General features: G+C 39.1%; 1 protein-coding gene across 3 annotated transcripts; it reads right to left on the bottom strand.

The window, feature by feature from the left end:
• Positions 1-2,919: 2,919 nt before the first annotated feature.
• Positions 2,920-21,475, bottom strand: CHURC1 (churchill domain containing 1). Of its 3 annotated transcripts, none has more exons than XM_020879200.2 (4): positions 21,367-21,475; positions 11,466-11,601; positions 9,686-9,759; positions 2,920-3,682 (listed from the first exon to the last, which is right to left on the bottom strand). In XM_020879200.2, the coding sequence occupies exons 1-4, from the start codon at positions 21,403-21,405 to the stop codon at positions 3,590-3,592; spliced, it is 342 nt and encodes a 113-aa protein (XP_020734859.2). In that variant the 5' UTR covers positions 21,406-21,475; the 3' UTR covers positions 2,920-3,589. The 3 variants fall into 3 exon arrangements, with proteins under 3 accessions (XP_020734859.2, XP_020734860.2, XP_070325590.1); XM_020879201.2 differs by having other exon boundaries at positions 9,686-9,756; XM_070469489.1 differs by lacking the exon at positions 9,686-9,759.
• Positions 21,476-23,631: the final 2,156 nt, after the last annotated feature.

The raw sequence follows: 23,631 nt of genomic DNA, 5'->3' as shown, positions 1-23,631 counted from the left end.
CAGTTTAGAATAAGAGATTTTTGGGGTCCAGACACATAGACTGAAATTGACGGTTATTTCCATGACTATGTTCCTGTAACTAAATCTCCTCAGTTTAAGAAAGTCCAAGCCAAATGTTTACAGATGATTTCAAATCTAGTGATTTCTTATAATCACCATCACAACCGTCATCCAAATTACCATATACCATACCCCCACACTGTGCTAAGTACTTTCTATACCCTAGGTTATTTAATCCTCATACTGATCCTGAGGAATATTTATCTCTATTTAAAGAGTAGGTAATTGAGAAAGAAACTTTTCAAGGACAAAGGTCTAGTGAGGGGCAGGGTTGAAAGTTAAACCCAGGTCAATCTGACTCCAAAGCTTCTACAATTAACCATGACACAACAGTGCTTTCTTCTGTCTCAGAGTTCCTGCATTAAGACCCCTGATAGCTGCCTGTACACAGCACTCTATGACCTAATGATGCTTTCCCTTAACATTATATCATGATTTTAAAACTCTGTGAAGGAGATGCCTCCTTCACAGACACAGTAGACTGTGTCTACTTTTCCACTGAAAAAATCAAGGTACAGAGAGAATGACTTGCCCAATGTCCCACAATAAGCAGGTGGCGGAACAAATTTCAAACCCAGGTCTCTTGATTTCCCTTCTACCCAACCACAGCATATCTCACAATAGAGACTTGTACTATAATCAAAAACATACATTTTAAAACTGAGAGCCTCAGATTCAGTCAAGTTTAACTTAGCTCTGCTTGCGAAACAGAAGAATGAAACTGAAAAGGATTCTTGTTACATTGAAATAAAGAACAGTGAATGTATACTTCTTAGTGATGACTTACAAGCTAACAAACCATATCTGGCTCTGTCTAGACTATATCACGTCAATTAATTAGTATTTGGAGAACTCAAGACCATTTGAGTAAGACACAGCAAATTAAAGCTATAGCAAACATGCTGAGCTTTGGGTTTCAAGAGCCTCACTAGGTCGACCCCAACCTGCACATCATGAAGCAGGGAGAGAAAGAATGAGCTGCCAGCACAAGTTCATGTTTCCCACTACACTCCCACTAAGGTCCTTTCTTCTCCTTCTTACATCTCAGAGAAGGAAATAAAGAAGACAAATGCTTTTACCTGGTTCCCCTCTACTTAAACAGAGAAATACAGAAAAAGTAGAACTGCATTTAAGAGGTCTTTATTCTATTAGGTCCACAAAAAAATGCTAGAAGATATATAAGGAAGATCACCAAACACAGCATAATGCTGGTTTAATAATAATGAAATATATAGGTAGGATCTTATATTTAAATTTTTTGTAATATATTGTCCAAAACCAGATAATTATAGAGATGAGGATATCAGGAAGGGCATATAAATTCATACTCTTGAACGCCAAAAGACTTAAGTTGGAAGTAATAGCAAACTCCAAGAAGGGACAATTCAGAAACTGTAATGGGCTTAGTGCTGCTATTTAAAGTAATGAAACATTTTCTCTGCTTTCTGGATTCAATTCACCAAATGATTTCCTCAGCAGGTCAGATATAGATTTGCAGAAAGTGGAAAACATTTTCCAGGAATAAAACAACTGATCCCTAAGGAACAGCTGCGCTAACTTTTCTGAATAATATATCTTAGTCTGACATGCCTAGATTCCTCAGAGTGCTGTCACTGATATTCTCGACCTCTTCCTAACCTTGCCAGACTCTCACACTTCACGTGTACTGAACACTAGGACTGCAAGAGCATCACTGTACTACGTGCCCTGGACTCAGCTGCTTAACTTCTTTCTGCCTTAGCTTATCTGGCTCTAAAACTGGGGTAACAATAGTACCTACCCTCATGGAATGGTTAATGAGGATGAAACAAGTGCTTAAAATGGCCTTGGCACATAGTAAGTAGTCAGTAAACCTTGGCTATTTTTATTATTCCTGTTACATAACAAAGCTTTTCCCTGATATCAACAACTTGGCTCACTCTGTTCAGAGGGTCTGAGATATGAACAAGAAACAATTCTGCTTTAATGCCTGACCCTTAAGTTTTGATTTCAGAATGAGAACTAACTAAAACAATCTTATCCTATCTAGTATTTTATATGCCTTCCAAAGCATTTTACATTTACATGATTTTTCGATCTTCTAACAATACCATGAAGGAAGTATAATATCAATTTATACTACACCAATTCTATAGAAAGGGGACAATAAAGTCTAGTATGACACTTTGCTTAATGGTTATACTGCTACCAAATGGCAGAGGCCTAAATGCCAGGTTTTATGGCACCCAAGCCAGTGTTCTTTCAACTATGCAAGGTAAGATCTCTTTGGAGCAACTGAAACCATTCTACTTTATTAACTAAAGTCTGTACTTTATTCAGATTTCCCTAGTTTTACCAAATGTCCTTTTTCTGGTGCAGGATCTCATTCAGGATACCAGATTTCATTTAATAGTCATGTGTCTTTAGGCTCTTTTTGGCTGTGAGGGCTCCTCAGATTTCCTTTCTTTGATGACCTTGACAGTTTTGAGGAGTACTGGCCAGGTATTTTCCTCAGTTGGGATTTCTCTCTCAACTGGGATTTGTCTGAAGTTTCTCTCATTATTAGACCAAAGTTTTGGGTTTTGGGGAGGAAGACCCCAAAGGTAACATGTCATTCTTATCACATATCAAGGGTAATGCTATCAACATGGCTTATCATCAGAGATGTTAATCTTGATCACCAGGCTAGTGTCTGTCAGATCTCTTATTGAAATAAAAGTTAAAATTACTTTTCCCCTTTCCCATACTCTACTCATTGGAAGGAAGTCATGCAAACCCATAGTTAAGGAGTTAGGAGTATCTACACACATTATTTGAAATTTTCCCATGGGGGAGACTTAACTATTCCCTCCAATATATGTATTTATTCAGTCATTCATGTAGGGATTCATGAATATTTATTTTATAGTTTGGGTTATAATCCACTACTACTTTATTTTGTTGCTCAGATTGTTCCAGCCTTGGTCACTGGGAGGTTCTCTGGGGGGTTCTTCTGTCCCTTTGACATACTCCCAATCATTGTGATTTCCCTTTGAGCACTTCCTTTTTTTGTGGCTCAAGATGCTCCAAGCTCATCTTGTATATTTACTGCCCCAGTCCTAGACTCAGTCATTTCTCCAAGGAGTCCTAGATTCCTTTTATTGGAACCAAGATCTGGGCACTAGATGTGCTTTTCATCCTAGTTATTTTTCAGCCACATAACAGCTAACAAAGATGCCTCATTCTGGCTGCACTAATATGTACTGGGAACTTTAGCAGAAGAGCTCAGCAATCTCCTAAATTACTTTTTTTTGTGGGGGCAGTGAGGCCTGCACTACATAGCTTGTAGGGTCTTAGTTTCCCAGCCAGGGACTAAACCCTGGCCACAGCAGTGAAAATGCCAAGTCCTAACTACTGGACTGCCAGGGAACTCTTCCTTTCAAAGAACAGGTGAGTCTAAGCAGCAAAAAATAATATGCAAATAATTTCCATTATAAACTAAGACAAATCATCAGGCTTGCTGTATTGTAAACCAACACAACAGCGTTATTACAGAACAGCAGAAGGATCCTTAGAATAACAGAGTCATTTGTCGGGGGTCGTCTGGGAGAATACTGATAGTATCTTCAGCTTTACCACATAACAGACACAGCATGGTATATTCCTGGAACAAGAGAAAGTGCACAATTACCTTGAGGAACCAGCAGAAAGAGCCTTCATAACTTTCTCTGATAAACCTGTCCTCGTAAATTGTCCTGGATATACTATCTGTACAGTCGATCAATTTCTTCAACTTTCTTCCTGTAAGTGAAGTCCTAGGTTTAGTCTGTGTATCCCACAACATTTTGTTTATATAAATTGAATACATACTGATGTTCTATGCTCTATTTACTATGTATACAAGAATGTCATCTTGGAAAGGCATGGCTATTTCCTAAATTTAGAAAACACATATACTGGGCTTACTTAGTGCTGCTATTTAAAGTAATGAAACAATTTGAGTGTGCGCCCCTGAGGATAAATTTCTGTTGAGCTGTTCCTTTCTAGGATATTCAACACTAATATGCAATGGAAACAATTTTTAAAACAAAAAAGGGGAAAAAATTTCCAAACCCAAAAGGCTACTTTTATCTACTCCAGAAAAAATAAACAATTATGTTAAATCCACTAGTATCTCATGTCTCATATTTAGATAGCTAGTTTTCTAGAATTTGATCTTTTTAAGGAGTTTTATGTTTCCTGAGCTTAACAAATGTCCAGACTGGCGACAGAAGGTATTTTGTTTTAAGCAAAAATCCTTAGGTCAAAGTTCTGTTTTTATAGCTGTTTCTTTCTAGAATATATAATATGGTCATAAACTATAGAAACATATATCTTTCAAACCTTTTACTTTAAAACTTTTTATCTTCTTTAGGAAAACATGCATCTATACTAAGTCTATTAGTATTTCCACACCTGACATTGAGATTGCTGGCTGCCTGGAAATTGATCAGTCAAGGTAGTTTGAGTTTCATGGGTCTGAACAGTCACTAGAGAGGGTCACAGAGGTAAACAATGACTACAGTACAAAGACTCAGAACCAGCAACTGCCTTTCCATTTTTTGCTAGAGAGTTCAGCAGGAGGACTTAGTTATAGCAGTAGAAAGACTGTTTCTTAAAAGACCACATTTAATTTTAAAGTCTACTCCACACACACAGTAGAAATAGAGACCAGAGCTCAGCAAACAAACACGAGTCTCATGAATCAAAAATAGTTAAAATCCACTCTCTCCAAGGTTTTTACTGCTTTCAAATTCTGCTTTCACTCACTAGACACTACTAATAGAATGTCAACCTCTCATTGGAAATGAAGAAAAAAATAATAAAGCCAATATGGGAAAATGTGTGAAGCTAGACAACTATTTGAATTTTCAACCAACCTACCCAATGACAAGTTTTCATTATGTGCATAAAGGCTCTGTAATATGCCAGGTACACTGGCAGACACGGGAAAAGGCGAGGACAAGGTCTGACCTTGCAAAATTTACAGTGCAACTTGACAGAAAGAAAAAACCTAACATATGGTACAATTTGGAAAAACTGTTAAATCAGTAAGACTGATTATACCTATAATCTTTAATTTATAGGCAGTCTGGAATCCAAACTTCATTCCAGGTCAATTATTTGGAATGCAGAAGCAGTTTCCCACAGAAGTAACATTACACAAAGCAGTTAGGTTCCCAGGGAAATCCAGGGAGTCTTTTAAATTTATACTGTACAAGTCCTATAGAATCTAACCACACAAAGAAGTGTTTCTGTGGGAAAATATGTCCAGAATTCTCACTTGGGATGCCAGGAACATATCTTCCCGTGCTGCCAGGAATATGGTGGGATCAGGACACTTTTCACCCAAATTGGCCAAGTCAGGAGAATCAGAATTCCCCTTAGTCATTCACAGAGATCTTCAAAGGCTCCACCTGGGCAAAGCCTGAGGGAAGTGATCTGGAAGAAATGGTGGGATGGGTGGAATCCCCTTTGGGCAAGATCAGATCCTGTGTTTTACGCTGAGGGTCCTGTCAGGGAATGTTTGAAGGGAGGATTCCTACGTGCTGTCTCTCATGAGTCCTTTGTCCCTCTTCAAGCGGAACAGCACGCTGCTCCCAGGGACTGAGGTCACTGTGTGAGGCAGGCTTGGGTCTCCTTTAGTAAACATTCTCTTTAGGACAAAACTGCTTAGTCCCATTCCCCTTTCTTGAGATATGGATTGTCTCCTGACCTTGTGACTAACATTACCCCTTGCTCCCTTGGTAAGAGTTGCTGTACCTTCCATGTTACTTGAGTAATAGGGTCCCACGGGCCTCTTCCCTCTATTGCTGCTGCTACTGCTAAGTCGCTTCAGTCGTGTCCGACTCTGTGCGACCCCATAGATGGCAGCCCACCAGGCTCCCCCGTCCCTGGGATTCTCCAGGCAAGAACACTGGAGTGGGTTGCCATTGCCTTCTCTGGGCTTCCCCTATGGCTCAGCTGGTAGAGAATCCACCCGCAATGCAGGAGACCTAGGTTCAATCCCTGGGTTGGGAAGATCCCCTGGAGAAGGGAAAGGCTACCCACTCCAGTATTCAATCCAAGGGCTGCAAAGAGTCGGACATGACTGAGTGACTTCCCTCTATTAGTACCTGCTAATTCTGACCCTCAGTCCTCTCCTTCCCTGGTCTATAGACAAAGAAAAAGCAGTCGCAGTTTCCCACTTCTTTCCTGAGGCAAAAATATAGCCCTTTCAATGGATTTTAGGGTAATATAAAAAATACAGGATGCCTGTAATCCCAACTTATTTTCCATTTAAACTCTGTACTTATGTCTCTACTTCCCCCTCAATACTTGCCATCAGAAAACCTTATTTTAACAACATTGTTTGTTAAAAATGAATCTGTTTAAAACAGAATCTTTATCTTTTAGAGTTCATACTGAAATATTTACAGAAGTAGGAAACGTTTGGGATTTGCTTCAAAGTAATCCTGAGAGGTACAAATAAAGCAAACTGAAGCTGAGAACTGACGATTAATGCACTACTCTGCCTTTTTCTCTTTTGACCACACCCCGTGGCACGCAGAACTTCCCTGACCAGGGAGTGTACTTGAGGCCCCTGCAGCGGAAGCATGGAGTCTTAACCACGGGACCTCTGTAAGTCCTAGTCTGCCTACTTCTGATTTAAATTTCTCATAAGACATTTCAAACAAAGCAAAATATTACCAATGGTGGGAATCCCACCCTGAACCTGAACTACTATTGGAATAAGATGGGGGCTGGAGTGGGGTGAGACTGAGGAAAGTAAGTCACAGCAGCGGAGAATGAGGAGTCCATGGGGTCATCAGGCTGAGATGGAAGTTACCAACTGGCTAGTCACGAGTTGGGGCTGCAATGGATACAAGAAGAGTTCAAAAAAGGGCTGGATTACTAAGAAGCAGAAGGAGGCACAATTTAAGTACAGCTTAAAAGAGGTAAGATTTAGTTAGCTTGAACATAGTGAAAGGGACAAGTTAAGTAAAGGAAAGAGCAGGAATACAGACAGCGATACGGAACAGGGCAAGCACATCGCGTGAGGAGTAGCAGAGCAGTGTCAAGAGATTAATTTGAGGGCGGTGTGCACAACTACAGCATAGAGACTGCCGCAGTCCTCTAGGTTTGAGCGGAATGGTCCTTCACACGAAGCGTGACACTGGAGCCAAACAAAAGAGAGAAACAAAGGGAGGAAGGAGGGCAGACAGGACATCAGGGTTAGAGGAGGAGATCCGGGAGACACCCTATAGGCTTCACCAGAGACTGAGTATACGTGTGCTCGGTATCTGAGAGAGTAAAGAGAAGGTTCCTAGACCAGAGGCCAAAGCTCAGGAGAAAAGATGTTAGGGAGAAATAGGAAAGGAAACCACAGAGAAAGCAAGGGAACTTTCAAAATGATTTAAAAAGAAAGAAAAAAGTCTAGCACTATGGACCCCGGAGGATAAAATGCTCCAAAAAGACAATGGTTAACAAAACCAGATTCAGAAAGATGTTGAGAGAGATGAGAAGGCAAGGTCACAGGATTTGGCTACATTATAGGGAATCTATGAGAGAATAATTTCAGTAAAGTGAAAATGAAATTTGAAAGTAAAGTGAAATTTGAAATTCGAAAGTAAAGTGAAAACCAATTTGTAGATTGTTAGGAGAAGCAAAAGGAAATAAAGGAAAATAGGGTAAAGAGCTATTCAAGTAAAGAAGCAAAAGGAAGGAGAGAGATGATCAGAGATGAATCGAAGAAGCAGCTGAGTGAAACGAAAGGATTTTAATTTACTTTTAACAAATAGAGAAGAACTAAATATATTTAATGTAAAAATGCTTTAAATCTCATTGAGAAAAAGCTAGGAGGAGAGAAGGTCACATGAAGTTCCTGAGGAAATGCATTGTGGGGATAACAGAGAGGAAATAAAAATTTCTACAACAGGAGGGAAGGAGGAGAGACTAAAGCTGGGACAATGCTATGAATGGTGTGCAAAAGGAAAGCAATGAGAAATCAGAGAAGGGGAGGCTGACAACCCAGTGAGAACCTTGGGATGGGAAGCTTGGACAGTATACAGGAGCTAAAGACAGCTATTCTAGACAAAGCCAAAGAGGTAGTCTGAAAGCATCATTTTAAGACAAATATGCTGATAGCAAAATAAAGAACACGGGGGTGGCAGGGAGTGGATGTTGGGGAAGAGAGGACTGGAGGTAGAGTCCAGTTTAAGAGTTTTTTCCCAAGAGAATTCCACACTATCTAGGCATTGTGACTACAGCCATCTTCCCTTCCCTTCTTCTTTCCCCAAAGGAACTTCTGGGACAGCTTTGAAAATGGCTGTGCTCAGTCATAATGGAAAATCTGCTAGGCTTTGGTCTCATGGTGCCGACACACTATGGCTCAATTAGGGCATACACAGGCAATCTCAAGATTCACTTAGGGACTCTAAAAACCTCACAGGAGCTTCAGGAACTGCTGGAAAATAGTTATAAGCACACCTGTCCTTCCATGAATGGAGAGAGATGCTCCTTTAAGTCCTTGACATGTACACTCCCCTATTTGGTCACTACTCATTCACTGAGACCTTGATTTTGCCCAAAGAGACACCTATCATATAAGAATCTTTGAGGCATAATTTTTGGATGCTGGGGAGATGTGATCAGGATGTTATTTAGAAGGACCACAAGATATTAGACCAGATTCTGACAGGTGACTAAGTGCCTTCTTCCACATTGAAGTAAAAATGAAAGTGGTTCTCTTGTACTATTTTATAAGATTCTACTGTAGAAGATTTTTTCCCTAATCATAGTAGTACCAAAAAAAAAAATTCCCTTGACAGTAAAAAACTCTTACCTGACGTTTATATCCTATGAACATGTAGTTCACAGGAAATATGTAACTCAATCTTGAAAGCGGAGGCAGTGAGGGATGGACACAGGTGAGTGTGTCCTTGGGCTTTCCAGTTTGTCTGTGGCTCTCCCCCACTGTCCAGCTTTTCTTCCTCACCATTAGATCTGTGGATCTTCAGCAACTGTAGGCCTATACTAGCCTGTAGGATTTTGTAGAATTCTGCACATGCTCTCACAGTTGTATAAGGACTAATCTTTTAATAGATCCCTATTCTCTACCCTTACAGTGGTTCAGCTTCTCTCCTCCAACCATGATTCACCTATTGTTTTACTTCTCAAATAATATTCAAATATCCTATCAAAATTGAGACCAGAGTTGCTGACTACAGTCCAAGGGAAACAAAGATAATCTTACTATCACGGTTTCCATGCTCTATAAGAATGGTGGCAGTGGGCAGACCAACACTTAAAGCCAACAACTGTGCAATCAAATAACTGGGTAGAGAAAAAAGAGGCACAATGGTAACCTTATAAGAAGCCATAAGGTGCTATTCTTTACAAGCAAAAATGACAAGACAGAGATATCATCTGTAAGCCATGTATTTTGCTTTGTGACTCTTGTGAAGACAGGTTTGAACAGATCCACCCACATCTAAAGTATCTTTCTCAACTTACACAAGTGGAAGAGAGGGACGGTCTCCTCTAACATCTGTGAGCACTTCACTTACGAAGATTATACCTAGATTTGTCAAGGGTACTCTTCTTATCCCCCTTCCCCTCAATAACACACTCACATATATACATTTACCTGAAATTCATCCATGATACTGAATGTATACTCATGCCTGGCTATTACGTGATGACAATTCTTACAAAGATCTGCTGAAACAAAGAGAGACTTAAAAAATTAAATCTTAGATGGTGTCTGAAGACAGTAAAATTTCTATTCTTAGCATGGTATTGCTTTAAAAGAATCTTAACTCTGTCAAATTTAACACAAAAGAAACCCATTGTAATGTCCACCTTGATAAAAAAAAATACAGACTCTATTACACAGCAACACTATATAATTAAGGGCCTGAACTCAGAGACTTAATGTGCAATTCCCACTAGAAGCTAAGGTAATCAATTAACAGATATGTGTATTTTTTAAACTAGCTGAACCTACCTAATTATATAGGAGCTTTTATTCTCAGGAATGATAGAAACTGTGCTACTACCCAAACATAAACAAAAAGCTAACACAAGACATTAAAGTGAATTTAGCAGTAACAAGACTCTAGTAAAAACAATATTATAATAACTATTATATATAGAGTGCTTATTGTGTGCCAGATACTGTTTTAAACACTTTTTATCTGTTTATTCACTTAATCTTCTCAAAAACCCAACAAGGTAGATACTATTCTTATCACCTTTGTGAAGTGAAGTGAAGTGAAAGTCGCTCAGTTGTGTTCGACTCTTTGCGACCCCATGGACTAAACATGGAATTCTCCAGGCCAGAATACTGAGGTGGGTGGCCATTCCCTTTTCCAGGGGATCTTCCCAACCCAGGATCAGGTCTCCCACATTACAGGTGGATTCCCTACCAGCTGAGACATCAGGGAAGCCCTTTGTAAGGATACGGAAAGAAAGGCACACCATGTGTAAGTAACTAGGAAGACCATGCCGAGTTAGGGAGTGTTGGAACCAGAATTCAAACCAAGCTTTCTCGCTCCAGAGCCCTTGCTTTTGACCACTCTCCTCTATCTAGAAAAATAAAAACTAAATATGCTAAAAGAAAGAAGATTCTTCTAACGTAGAACATTTTTCTATTTTCTGACTCTATTCTAAAGGCTTAGTGTCTTTTATACCCTTCTTTAAAAATGTTGTTATTAACACATTTATTTCATATAGTCAGAACATGCCAAAAAATCAGGAGACAATCAAAAAGGAAATGTGAACAGTTAAATCAGCTGCCACAATATCTGAGCACTAAAGTGCACATGTACATAAATTTACTCAGAGATTCTTAGTGCCAACCTCAGAACTGATTTTTTTATTATACATAGTTATTTATTTCATTTCCCAGTATAAAAAATGAAGAACAGCACATGAAGATGGCATCCATCCTTACAGCAGCAAAAGAAACGATAGACTGACAGTAACAAAAGACACAAAAGCTATAAAAGCAGAAATAAGACTTAAAAGTTTCTCAGAGCCATTTAGTATAAGGACAAACATCCCTAAACACTTAAGAGCTGCTGAGGTACATCATTGCATTATACTATAGTAGAAGGTGAAAATTCACATGGATGACCCTAAGTTTAAAAAAAATGTCCCTATATCTTGTTTCAGAAGACATAGTCTTTAAAGACAAACAAAAGAAAACTAGTGCCTAAATTATAAGCTTCAGCTATCTGCAAGTCATTTATGTGGAATATATGATGTTGCTAGATACATGAGATGTTACCTATATTCTCCTCTTAAAGAACTAGTGATTATGTGTTGCAGTGTGATAGTAATATAGACCTCATAATACTCTGCACAACCTAATTCCCAAAAGATGACATCTACTAACAGACTTAGATGTTAAAGAGTCTACTTACGATCATAGGTAACTATTTCTTCTCCGTCTTCCTCTTTCAAAGATTTGTTTGTGATCAGCATAAAATCTCGCTTACTGCACACTGCACAGCCTGTAAAGTTCAGCAAGAAAGATCCATTTTCCAGGCAGATGTTACCCTAAAATAAGAAAATAGGGATTTAATTTTCCTTTTGGGGGGAGATTTAATTTCCTTATATTTCAAAATCCTTGGAGAAAATGATTAATAGACTTAAAGTCTCTAAAGTCAAAAAACATGACCACAATTTACTTGCTTGAAGTTTATGCCAAGTAATTTTTGAAATTACTAGCTTTCCTCTAGAAGTATTATTCATAGTAAATAAACCTGAGGCAGTGTTAGAGCTGTAAGTCTCTGAAGTCCGAAACTGTGTTTAAGAGAGAAGACTAAACGCAACCGGATATTTAGAAACAACTTAATGAAGTCTTAATATAACACATGAAAAGGAAAAGTTAGAAAATCTAATAGCCAAAACTATGTTGAATAGTAGTGGTGAGAGTGGGCACCCTTGTCTTGTTCCTGATTTCAGGGGAAATGCTTTCAATTTTTCACCACTGAGGGTGATGCTTGCTGTGGGTTCGTCATATATAGCTTTTATTATGTTGAGGTATGTTCCTTCTATTCCTGCTTTCTGGAGAGTTTTAATCATAAATGGATGTTGAATTTTGTCAGAGGCTTTTTCTGCATCTATTGAGATAATCATATGGTTTTTATCTTTCAATTTGTTAATGTGGTGTATTACATTGATTGATTTGCGGATATTAAAGAATCCTTGCATTCCTGGGATAAAGCCCACTTGGTCATGATGTATGATTTTTTTTAATATGTTGTTGGATTCTGTTTGCTAGAACTTTGTTAAGGATTTTTGCATCTATGTTCATCAGTGATATTGGCCTGTAGTTTTCTTTTTTTGTGGCATCTTTGTCTGGTTTTGGAATTAGGGTGATGGTGGCCTCATAGAATGAGTTTGGAAGTTTACCTTCTTCTGCAATTTTCTGGAAGAGTTTGAGTAAGATAGGTGTTAGCTCTTCTCTAAATTTTTGGTAGAATTCAGCTGTGAAGCCGTCTGGTCCTGGGCTTTTGTTTGCTGGAAGATTTCTGATTACAATTTCGATCTCCTTGCTTGTGATCGTTTTGTTAAGATCTTCTATTTCTTCCTGGTTCAGTTTTGGAAAGTTATACTTCTCTAAGAACTTGTCCATTTCTTCCAAGTTGTCCATTTTATTGGCATAGAGCTGCTGGTAGTAGTCTCTTATGATCCTTTGTATTTCAGTGTTGTCTGTTGTGATCTCTCCATTTTCATTTCTAATTTTGTTAATTTGGTTCTTCTCCCTTTGTTTCTTAATGAGTCTTGCTAATGGTTTGTCAATTTTGTTTTCAAGTGGTGCTGGGAAAACTGGTCAACCACCTGTAAAAGAATGAAACTAGAACACTTTCTAACACCATACACAAAAATTAACTCAAAATGGATTAAAGATCTAAATGTAAGACCAGAAACTATAAAACTCCTAGAGGAGAACATAGGCAAAACACTCCGACATAAATCACAGCAGGATCCTCTATGACCCACATCCCAGAATTTTAGAAATAAAAGCAAAAATAAACAAATGGGACCTAATGAAACTTAAAAGCTTTTGCACAACAAAGGAAACTATAAGCAAGGTGAAAAGACAGCCCTCAGATTGGGAGAAAATAATAGCAAACGAAGCAACAGACAAAGGATTAATCTCAAAAATATACAAGCAACTCCTGCAGCTCAATTTCAGAAAAATAAATGACCCAATCCAAAAATGGGCCAAAGAACTCAACAGACATTTCTCCAAGGAAGACATACAGATGGCTAACAAACACATGAAAAGATGCTCAACATCACTCATTATTAGAGAAATGCAAATCAAAACCACAATGAGGTACCATTATACGCCAGTCAGGATGGCTGCTATCCAAAAGTCTACAAGCAATAAATGCTGGAGAGGGTGTGGAGAAAAGGGAGCCCTCTTACACTGTTGGTGGGAATGCAAATTAGTACAGCCACTATGGAAAACAGTGTGGAGATTTCTTAAAAAGCTGGAAATAGAACTGCCATATGACCCAGCAATCTCACTTCTGGGCATACACACCAAGGAAACCAGATCTGAAAGAGACACGTGCACCTCAGTGTTCATCGCAGCACTGTTTATAATAGCCAGGTCATGGAAGCAACCTAGATGCCCATCAGCAGACGAATGGATGAGGAAGCTGTGGTACATATACACCATGGAATATTACTCAGCCATTAAAAAGAATTCATTTGAATCAGTTCTAAAGAGATGGATGAAACTGGAGCCCATTATACAGAGCGAAGTAAGCCAGAAAGATAAAGACCATTACAGTATACTAACACATATATACGGAATTTAGAAAGATGGTAACGATAACCCTATATGCAAAACAGAAAAAGAGACTCAGATGTATAGAACAGTCTTGTGGACTCTGGGAGAAGGCGAGGGTGGGATGTTTCAAGAGAACAGCATGGAAACATGTATATTATCTAGGGTGAAACAGATCACCAGCCCAGGTTGGGTGCATGAGACAAGTGCTTGGGCCTGGTGCACTGGGAAGACCCAGAGGGATCGGGTGGAGAGGGAGGTGGGAGGGGGGACCGGGATGGGGAATACATGTAAATCCACGGCTAATTCATTTCAATGTATGACAAAAACTACTGTAATGATGTAAAGTAATTAGCCTCCAACTAATAAAAATAAATGTAAAAGAAAAAAAAGAAAATCTAATAGCCAACACCACTAAATGAGGTATCATAAAACTAGAATGAAAATTTAATCAAAATGGAAACTCTGAGCCAATAATAAAAATGACCTTATGCAATGTGATGCTCAGTCGACTGTTGAAAAAGCATTTTCTCAAGCCTTAAAAATATCAGAAAATAAATAAAGAGAAATAAACTTTCAGCTCTTATAGATACCAGTCCTTAGGATATATGTGATTCAGGCAGAGAAGGTAATTTCTGCAATTCATCAGATTGACATCTTGACATTTAAGAGAGAAAGAAACTGTAACTAAGAAACTGTAAATAACATATGTTCCTGGCTCAAATGAGGTCTTTGCTGAAGCCTTACTAGTAATTGTTCAGAACTTAACTAATAAGCAACTTAGTTAACCTTTATTTCATATTGAGGTACAGTTAGCTCCAGGAGTACAGCACAGTGATTCAGTTGTACATACACGTGTATCTATTCTTTTTCAAGTTCTTTTCCTAATTAGATGATTGTTGTTGTTCAGTTGCTAAGTCATGTCTGATTCTCTGTGACCCCATGGACTAGAGCATGCCAGGCTTCCCCTTCCTTCACAATCTCCCGGAGTTTGCTCAAACTCATGACCATTAAGTTGGTGATGCTATTCACCCATCTCATCCTCTGTTGCCCGCTTCTCTTCCTGCCCTCAATCTCTCCCAGCATCAGGGTCTTTTCCAATGAGCTGTCTCTTTGCATCCGGTGGCCAAAGTATTGGACCTTTAGCTTCAGTATCAGTCCTTCGAATGAATATTCAGGGTTGATTTCCTTGAGGATTGACTGGTTTGATCTCCTTGCTGTCCAAGGGACTCTCAAGAGTTTTTTCCAGCACAATTCAAAAGCATCAATTCTTTAGCACGCAGCCTTCTTTTACAGCCCAACTCTCACATCCATACATGACTACTGGAAAAAAACAGTTTTGACTATACAGACTTTTGTTGGCAAATTAATGTCTCTGCTTTTTAATATGCTGTCTGGGTTTGTCATAACTTTTCTTCCAAGGAGCAAGCATCTTTTAATTTCGCGGCTGCAGTCACTGTCCACAATAATTTTGGAGTCCAAGAAAATAAAATCTGCCTCTATTTCAACTTTTCCCCCAACTATTTGTCACGAAGTAACAGGACCAGATGCCATGATCTTAGGTTTTTTAAGGTTGAGTTTTAAGCCAGTTTTTTTCCATTCTCTTTCACCTTCATCAAGAGGCTCTTTAGTTCCTCTTCACCTTCTACCATCAGAGTGCTATCATGTGCATAGCTGAGGTTGCTGACATTTCTCCTGGCAATCTTGATTCCAGCTTGTTATTTACCCAGCCTGGCATTTCACATGATGCACTCTGCATAAAAATTAAATAAGCAGGGTGACAATATATAGCCTTGATGCACTCATTTCCCAATTATGAACCAGTCCACTGCTCTATGTCCGGTTCTAACTATTGCTTCTTGACCTTCGTACAGGTTTCTCAGGAGGCAGGTGAGGTGGTCTGGTATTCCCATCTCTTTCAGAATTTTCCACAGTTAGTTGTGATCTGCACAGTCAAAGGCTTTAGTGTAGTCAATGAAATAGATGTTTTTCTAGAATTCCCTTGCTTTTCCTACAATCCAACAAAAGTTGGCAATTTGATCTCTGGTTCCTCTGCCTTTTCTAAATCCAGCTTATATATCTGGAAGTTCTTGGTTTATGTACTGTTGAAGCCTAGCTTGAAGGATTTTGAGCATTACCTTGCTAGCATGTGAAACGAGGGCAATTCAATGGTAGTTTGAACATTCCTTGACATTGCCTTTCTGAGACTGGAATAACCGACCAGACTGGAATAAACTGACCTTTTCCAGTCCGGTGGCCATTGCTGAGTTTTCCAAATGTTCTGGCATATTGAGTGCAGCACTTTAACAGCATTACCTTTTAGGATTTTAAATAGCTCTGCTAGAATTAAAAAACTTTGACAAAAAGCCTATTGAGGTCTGAACTGGTACTGCCTTGAATCCAGAAAAGTTGACTGTCAAAGACTCCAAGATATTAAGGAATTTTTAAAAAACTCTTAAAAGAATAAAGATCTAAATACCATGTTCAAATAAATTATTAACAGCACTCTGAGCAGAAGTGCACACATAAACACAGGCACTTTATACAATATGGTCTAAACTCTGTAATCTGACCATATAAGCAGGCTAAATGTAAACTCTAAATACTGAAGGAAGAGAAGAGATACATATGTACCTGTTGTGAGGTAAGGAAATAAATTCTTGAAATGGCAAAATGTAAGTAAAGTACCTAAGAAACTGATGGGGCTTTCTCTAAAGGCCCTGATCATTTGAAAGTAAGGGTAACCTTCATCAGTGAGGCATGATTATTTTATTAGATGAAGCAAGATTATTAATGTACAAATTTGGAAAAGAAAATTAAAGAATACAGTATTCAGAGAAGCGTTTGAGGTTTTCACAGCAGGAGGAAAGAGAAGAATAAAATCTAAATCAACTTCGCAGTAATAATAGTAAGCTATAACAGTTTTAAGAAGACAGGAAAAAAGTCAAAAGTTAAAAATCTTTAGAAAATGCGATTCAGCCAAATCCTGGTTGAAGATCTGTAAAGGTATATAAATACGCAGGAAGAAATGGTTAAATAGTATGATGATAATTAGTATGAAAGTATACTATGATAAAATGTTACAAATTTGAGAAATCTGCAAATATATTGACAAGGATTGGGCCAGTTTGTTTCTTTCAAAAAACTATTATTTCAGATGGTATAACTTATCAGTGTATATGTTTTGACAAGGAGTACTTAAATCTGGAAAATACAGTTTTTAAAGAACCAAATTTTAATTTTGCTGATTTTCTCTATTGTCTATCTCCTGCTTCATTCATTGCCACTCTAATCTGTATCATTTCTTGTGCTTGCTTTGGGTTCAGTCTGCTCTTGCTTTTTCACTGTCTTAAAATGTAAAGTTAAGTTACTGATTCCAGGTGGTTATTTTTTTTTTCCAGATTGTTTTTAAAATATTTATTTATTTGGCTGTTCCAGGTCTTAGTTGTGGCATGTAGAATCTAGTCCCCTGACCATGGTTCAAACCCGACACCCCTGCGCTGGGAGCAAGGAGTCTTAGCCGCTGGACCACCAGGACAGTCCCCTGTGTTTTGTTTTGTTTTTAATATAGACATTTTAAAATGCAGAACATCATTTTAAAGCATCCATTTCCATACAACTGCTTTACAAATTGTATATCAGACTCCGCATTTAATTAAATATGGTTTGATGCTAAACAACAATTTGGGCTTCCCAGGTGGTGCAGTGGTAAAGAATCTGCCTGCCAATACAGGAGATGATATGAGTTTGAGCCCTGGGTCGGGGAAAATTCCCTGGAGTAAGCTATGGTAACCCACTCCAGTATTCTTGCCTGGAGAAACCCAAGGACAGAGGAGCCTAACAGGCTATACTCCATAGGGTCGCCAGGAGTCAGACATGACTGAGCAAATATGTACATGCACACAACAATCTGAGTACATGAACTTTCACAGTTTAATTTTAAAGTATATGAAACATAATTTCTAATTTAAACATGTAACTAATTTACACTGATTACTTCCCTCTGATTAGTCTAAATTTATGATCTATTTCTGTATTGCTGCTACATTACTAAGAATGTTAAAACTGAAACTTGAACTATATGAAGTATAGATTTCATTTCTAGTTTGATATAGAAATGTTTTATTACAATTTTGTGCCTAATCAGTTATTTTAGAAAATGCAGTAGAGTTCTAGTTCTAACTGGTTTGCTAAATGCTTTTCTAAATGGAAAAAAGTAATCTGGTTCATAGTTGAGTAAAAAAAGTTGAGTTCAAAAAATTAGTATGGTTCATTTCCAATTTGATTCAAATCTGAGTTCAAGTTCTTGCTGTAATATTACAAACAAGAGGGCCAGAGCTCTGTAAGAAATCTCCTAGACTGTGAAAAACATTCACCACCAAAGTCCAGACATTTTAGGAAACCAAGTGAAATGAAAGTCCCTCAGTTGTGTCTGACTCTTTGTGACCCCATGGACTATACAATCCATGGAATTCTCCAGGCCAGAATGCCGAAGTGGTTAGCTTTTTCCTTCTCTAGGGGATCTTCCCAACCCAGGAGTCAAACCCAGGTCTCCTGCATTGCAGGCGGATCCTTTATCAGCTGAGCGGCAAGGGAAGCCCAAAGATAAATAATTAAATATTTACTACCTACTCATTCTGCATTTAGACCTATCCAACATGTTAACCCATTATTTTTCTCTGCCAAATTTAATAAGTGGACTATACTTGCTACTACCACCTTAGTACCTTTACCTTTGCCAGGTTCAAGCAGAATGGCTTCTGCTCTTACTGTCCTTAAAAATATCTCATGACTTCAAAAAACCCCAGAGTTGGAGGGATCCCTGAGACTTCAGGACATCATTTAGTCTCTACTGAATGAAAGGAAGAGTTCAATTTCTCTAAGGTTACCCATTCCATTAAAAAAAAAAAAAAATTGTTAGAAAGTTCTTTATTCTGATTTAAAGCCTACAGCCCCCTAACATCCATCCACTAATTATTTCTGAATCTGCCTTCTGGAATTTCAAATAAAAGTCCAATTCTTCCTCATGACAGTTTTTAATCATTTTAAAACAGAATAAAAATCAGAAAACTGCTTCAGGCACTTTCCTGGTTTTCCAATCACCTCAAAGCTTTTTATTTTCTTCCTATACTTTTATTTTCTTCTTCCTATACTTTTATTTTCACATTCAAAATTCATTTAATCCTTGAAGCTCTTTTATTTCTTCCTATACTTTTATTTTCACTTTCTAAGTTAATTAAATCCTTGAAGCTCAGTTCTCAGTACTGGCTGATTGTCTACATTCTTTTCCTAAGTGAACAAATTTTTCCTGACTCCTTTATTTGGTTGACTCATCTGTTTGAGTCTCTTACCCAAACTGTCTTCCTGTATTTTTACCCTATTCCTGGAATGTTACAGTTTCAACATCAGATGAAACATGATTTTAAAAAAAAGCAATCTGATCATTTGCTCCCCCAATTTTGGTTCCCCTTCCCCCATGGCTCAAACTTCTGTAATACTTTCAAACTTCCCAGCTGCCTAGATAGAAAACTCTTGAGATTATGAATGCTCTTCCCTTCTTCCCTCCTACATTAAATTGGTTTAGCCCTGTTAATTCTTTCTTTGATATGAAGTCTTCATCATCTCATACCTATACTACAGCTGCCATTTGGTTTCCCCAAAGGCTCTGTAGGGCTGTCCTTTTACATTTTCTCCCATCCCATCACCTCAACATACAACCATTCGATCCACTTTCCTATATAGCAGATTTCAGAGTCATTTCCCTTTTTTTTTTTTTTTTGGATGGCTGTCCAAAGCCTAAAGTGTATAGTCTAAACTTCAATATAATTGTTGTCTTTTGATGAGCTCAACTCTTAAAAATCCAACTATATATATATATATATATACATTCCCCCCCCCCCCCCCCCCCCCCCCCCCCCACCGGCCGCACCTCAGCATATAGGATCTTAGTTCCTGGACCAGGGACAGAACCTATTTCCCCTGCAGTGGAAGCCTGGAGGAAGGGAATTACCCAATTTAAGATATGATATTATCCACAGCAAACATCTTCCTCATGGTGCTCATAATGTGCAGTTTTCAGTACTGGATTCACAAAAATCTCTCTTTAAACTTAAAAAAGTATGAAATAGACCACAATACAGAAAAGTATGTGAAATGTAAAGGTATGGCATAAGGCCTCTACTTATTAAATGTTAGTAGGACTGCAGTTGCGATAACCAAAAATACCTCCCGCTATTGTTAAATGTGCCTCAGGAGGCAAAACTGCTCCCAGTTGCAAGCCACTGCTCCATTCACTCATGGCGTTCCATTCTATGACCACACCACATTTTTCCAGCCTGGCAACCCACTCCAGTATTCTTGCCTGGAGAATCCCATGGACAGAGGAGCCTGGCAGGCTATAGTCCATGGGGTCGCAAGAGTCACAGGACTTAGTGGCTAAACCACCACCAACACCACAAACAATGCTGTTATGAACATTCTTATACCAGTCTCCAGGAACATGCATTTATTTCCCTAGAATCAGAACCACCAGGTCATTCAGCATACATCTTTTTTTTTTTAATAGTGCTAGACCTTTATTTTCAAAGAGGTTATATCATATGAGTGTTCATGATATATTATAAAACCCTCCCAAAAGACTAAGTATTACTCAAATTATTAAGAGACAGGAACAACTACATCTCCCAGCCTATATGAAAATCCTTATTTCCCCCAGCCTTCAGTTCCTCCTTTCCTTTTCCACCCAAGTCACAACTATCCTTTAAGTCTGAAGTGAATTCCACCTTTCTTTGGGGAGAACACCACAATTTCCTATTGCTCTCCCCTTTCTCTACACCCTATAGCATTTAGCTACTAGTCAATTTTTGCTAGTCACGTGACCCTGTAAATGTACACTCTTCGACGGTTCGCAAGTTACACGAATACAAATGTTCAGTAAGTATACGTTGAACGAAATGAGAATAAACAAGCTTCGCAATCTCCTGAACTTGAAAGGAACAGAGATTTCAAAGAAAGTTAACAGCAAGGAAGCCAGAATTCCAGTCTTGCCTTTCACACTAACTAGAAAGTGAACTTTGGCAAGAGATTTCCCGCCTCCAGGCATTAATTTCATCAACAAAATTGGGTTCTACAGATGACTTCAGAGGTCCCTTCTAGCGCTCGAATTTGGGAGGAGCACTGAATGCCATCAAATCAAGCTTGAGGATAAGACCAGGGAAGGGGTGGGGGCTTCCTCTGTTCTCGGCTAGGTTGGTGGTGGTGGTAGGGTTTTTTTTTTTTCCCTCCCCTGGAGCTCAAGAGAAACGAAGCAACGGCTGCTCCCAGTCTCCAGGGTGGGGATATGCAGGAAACGACGGCTGCAGGCCGTACCCCTATCAGGTGCTAAATACAGCTACCGGGTCACTGGATGGGGCGTAGCGGCGGAGGCCGCCCCACGCCAGACCTCCCAGGGGTACGAGAAGCCTCAGGGGCGGCCATGGGCCAAGGGAGCGGGCAGTTCTCGGCGCCCACTCGCTCACCCGGTTGGGATATTCCTTCTCCACACAGTCCACACACATCGCGACGCCGTTAACAGCGAAGATCCTTCGGGACTTCCGGGAAGACGAAACCTCGCGAGAGTTCAAAGAAGGTCGCCGCATGCGCCCAGAGTACTAGATCCTGGAGTATTTGGTCTCAGGAACCAATTCCAAGTCTCCGCCCCTTAGCAACGGTTGTTAGGGCAGAGTCTGGTCTCTCAGACAACTGAGAGCCAAGGGGACTTGGAAACCTTCCTAAGAGAGCGGAAGGGACCCTGGACCTTGTGGCGGGAAGGGGAAAGGGATCTTGGACCAGGCACAATTCTAATAGGTGCCTTCCTGAGGCTAGGCTGACAGAAAGGCAAGTCACAATACTCACAAGAGGGAATTGTTTCTCACTTCCTCGACTTTCTCCATATACATAAAGCTGAAATTATAATTTGGATACATTTTTATACCATTTCATAGGGCAGTGAGACTGATAGTTCAGATCTTGACATGTGAATAAGCAATAAATGAAATGTTTGGGAAGAGCCACTTATATATAGCTCTGCAGAGAATCTCTTAAAAAGAACACAAAGTGTTAATAAGAAATGACCATCCCAGAGCCCTCTGGAGAAAACCAAGGAAATGAGTGGTTAAAGGTCTTATCTAGGATAACAAAGCTACTCTGCCAACCAAGATAGGATTTGGTTCCTACCCTGGGCTCTGCGCCTTTTTAATACAATAGCCAGTAGCCACATGTGGCTATAAAAGCACTTTTAATGTGGCAAATTTGAACTGAAATGTGTTGTAAGTACATCCTGCACACTAACTTTAGAAGACTTAGTATGGAAAAAAATGTGAAATATTTCATGAGTAATTTTTATATTGATTACATGTTGAAATAATGGGGCTAAATAAAAAATTATTAAAATGAATTTCACCCGTTTTTTAAATCTGGCTACTGTCAAGTTGAAAATTACACATGTAACTTGCATTATATTTCTACTACTTGGGGCTGGGCTATGCAGTTCTCTCTTGATCCATTTTTAAATGTGTCATCTGTTTTTAAAGCCTAATGCTGACAGTTTTACTAACTACTGTATCTATTTTATTCAGTTCTATAGACATTTGTTGAATGCCTTCACTATGCAAAGAATTGTGGGGACAACAGGAAGTTGAAAAATACATTGTTCTTTCCTACTATCCAGATATTCATAAGGGAGTCTGAGAGAGAAAATGAGCACAAATAAGTATAATTAACTGGCAGATTGTGGTGTAGGCGCATAAAATGGACAGACTACTTCCAGGTGGATTGGGAAAGAGGAGTTTAGATTGTGAAGAATGTGTAAGATTTCAAAATGCAGAGAGTTTTAGTACATGAATTTCAGGTGGACCATGCCAAGGTGTTTGGATTTTATCCTGCAGGTAATAAGGAGCCACTGAAAGTTTGAACAGGAGAGGGATAACAGAATGTGATTTAGAAAGATTATTTTAGCAGCATTTTATTGGGGTTGATTAGGACTGGAAGAAATTGGACATGGAAAGGCAGACACTAACAGGAACCACCAGGGGGAGATGTATAGCTTTCTGTCTCGTCAATAATAGAAAACATGCATGATTTAAAAAAAAAAAAAACAAAACCCTAAATAGAAAATTACGCTGCAGTCAAAGATCTCAAAGATTCAGTTTTTAGCATGAACTGATTTAATTTTCTGAGGCATAAAAGACAATCTTCATATTTACCAGCATCTTTTTTACCTTCCCAGCGTGAGGTAGTATCTTGTTACTAAAATGAGCAAGTGAGTAAAAGGCCATCTTATTCACAGGCATAAAAATTCGAGAGCTGATGGCTATCCACCTGATCTTGGGTGGCCTCAGCCTGCAGCGCTTGAAGCAGGCTTTCAGTTCCCCAGCCAGAGACTGAAGTCAGACTGCAGCAGTGAGAGTGTAACAAGACCCAGGTCTGAACAGCTTTGCAGAAAGTGAACTTCCACAAACAAATGGAAAGTAGTGAAACAAGTGAAGTGTTTATCAGGAGAATGAAGAGTAAATGTGGACAGACACACAGGCGAGCTCAGAGAGAGTCACACCCTCATGTGCTGTGCTTAGTCACTCAGTCGTGTCTGACTCTTTCTGACCCCATGGACTGTAGCCCACCAGGCTCCTCTGTCCATGGGGATTCTCCAGGCAAGAATACTGGAGTGGGTTGCCATGCCCTCCTCTAGGGAATCTTCCCAACCCAGGGATCAAACCCAGGTCTTCGGCATTTCAGGTGGATTCTTT

This window comes from Odocoileus virginianus, chromosome 6 (assembly GCF_023699985.2).
Source record: "Odocoileus virginianus isolate 20LAN1187 ecotype Illinois chromosome 6, Ovbor_1.2, whole genome shotgun sequence".
Taxonomy (NCBI): domain Eukaryota; kingdom Metazoa; phylum Chordata; class Mammalia; order Artiodactyla; family Cervidae; genus Odocoileus; species Odocoileus virginianus.
This window is presented reverse-complemented; position numbering and strand designations above follow the sequence as displayed.

Coding starts and splice junctions, on each gene's coding strand:
- CHURC1 (XM_020879200.2), bottom strand. CDS start 21,405: ATGTGTGTGGACTGTGTGGAGAAGGAATATCCCAACCGG. Junction 9,760..11,465: donor AGAAATAGTTACCTATGATC/GTAAGTAGACTC, acceptor TCTTTGTTTCAG/CAGATCTTTGTAAGAATTGT. Junction 3,683..9,685: donor GTATCATGGATGAATTTCAG/GTAAATGTATAT, acceptor CTCTTGTTCCAG/GAATATACCATGCTGTGTCT.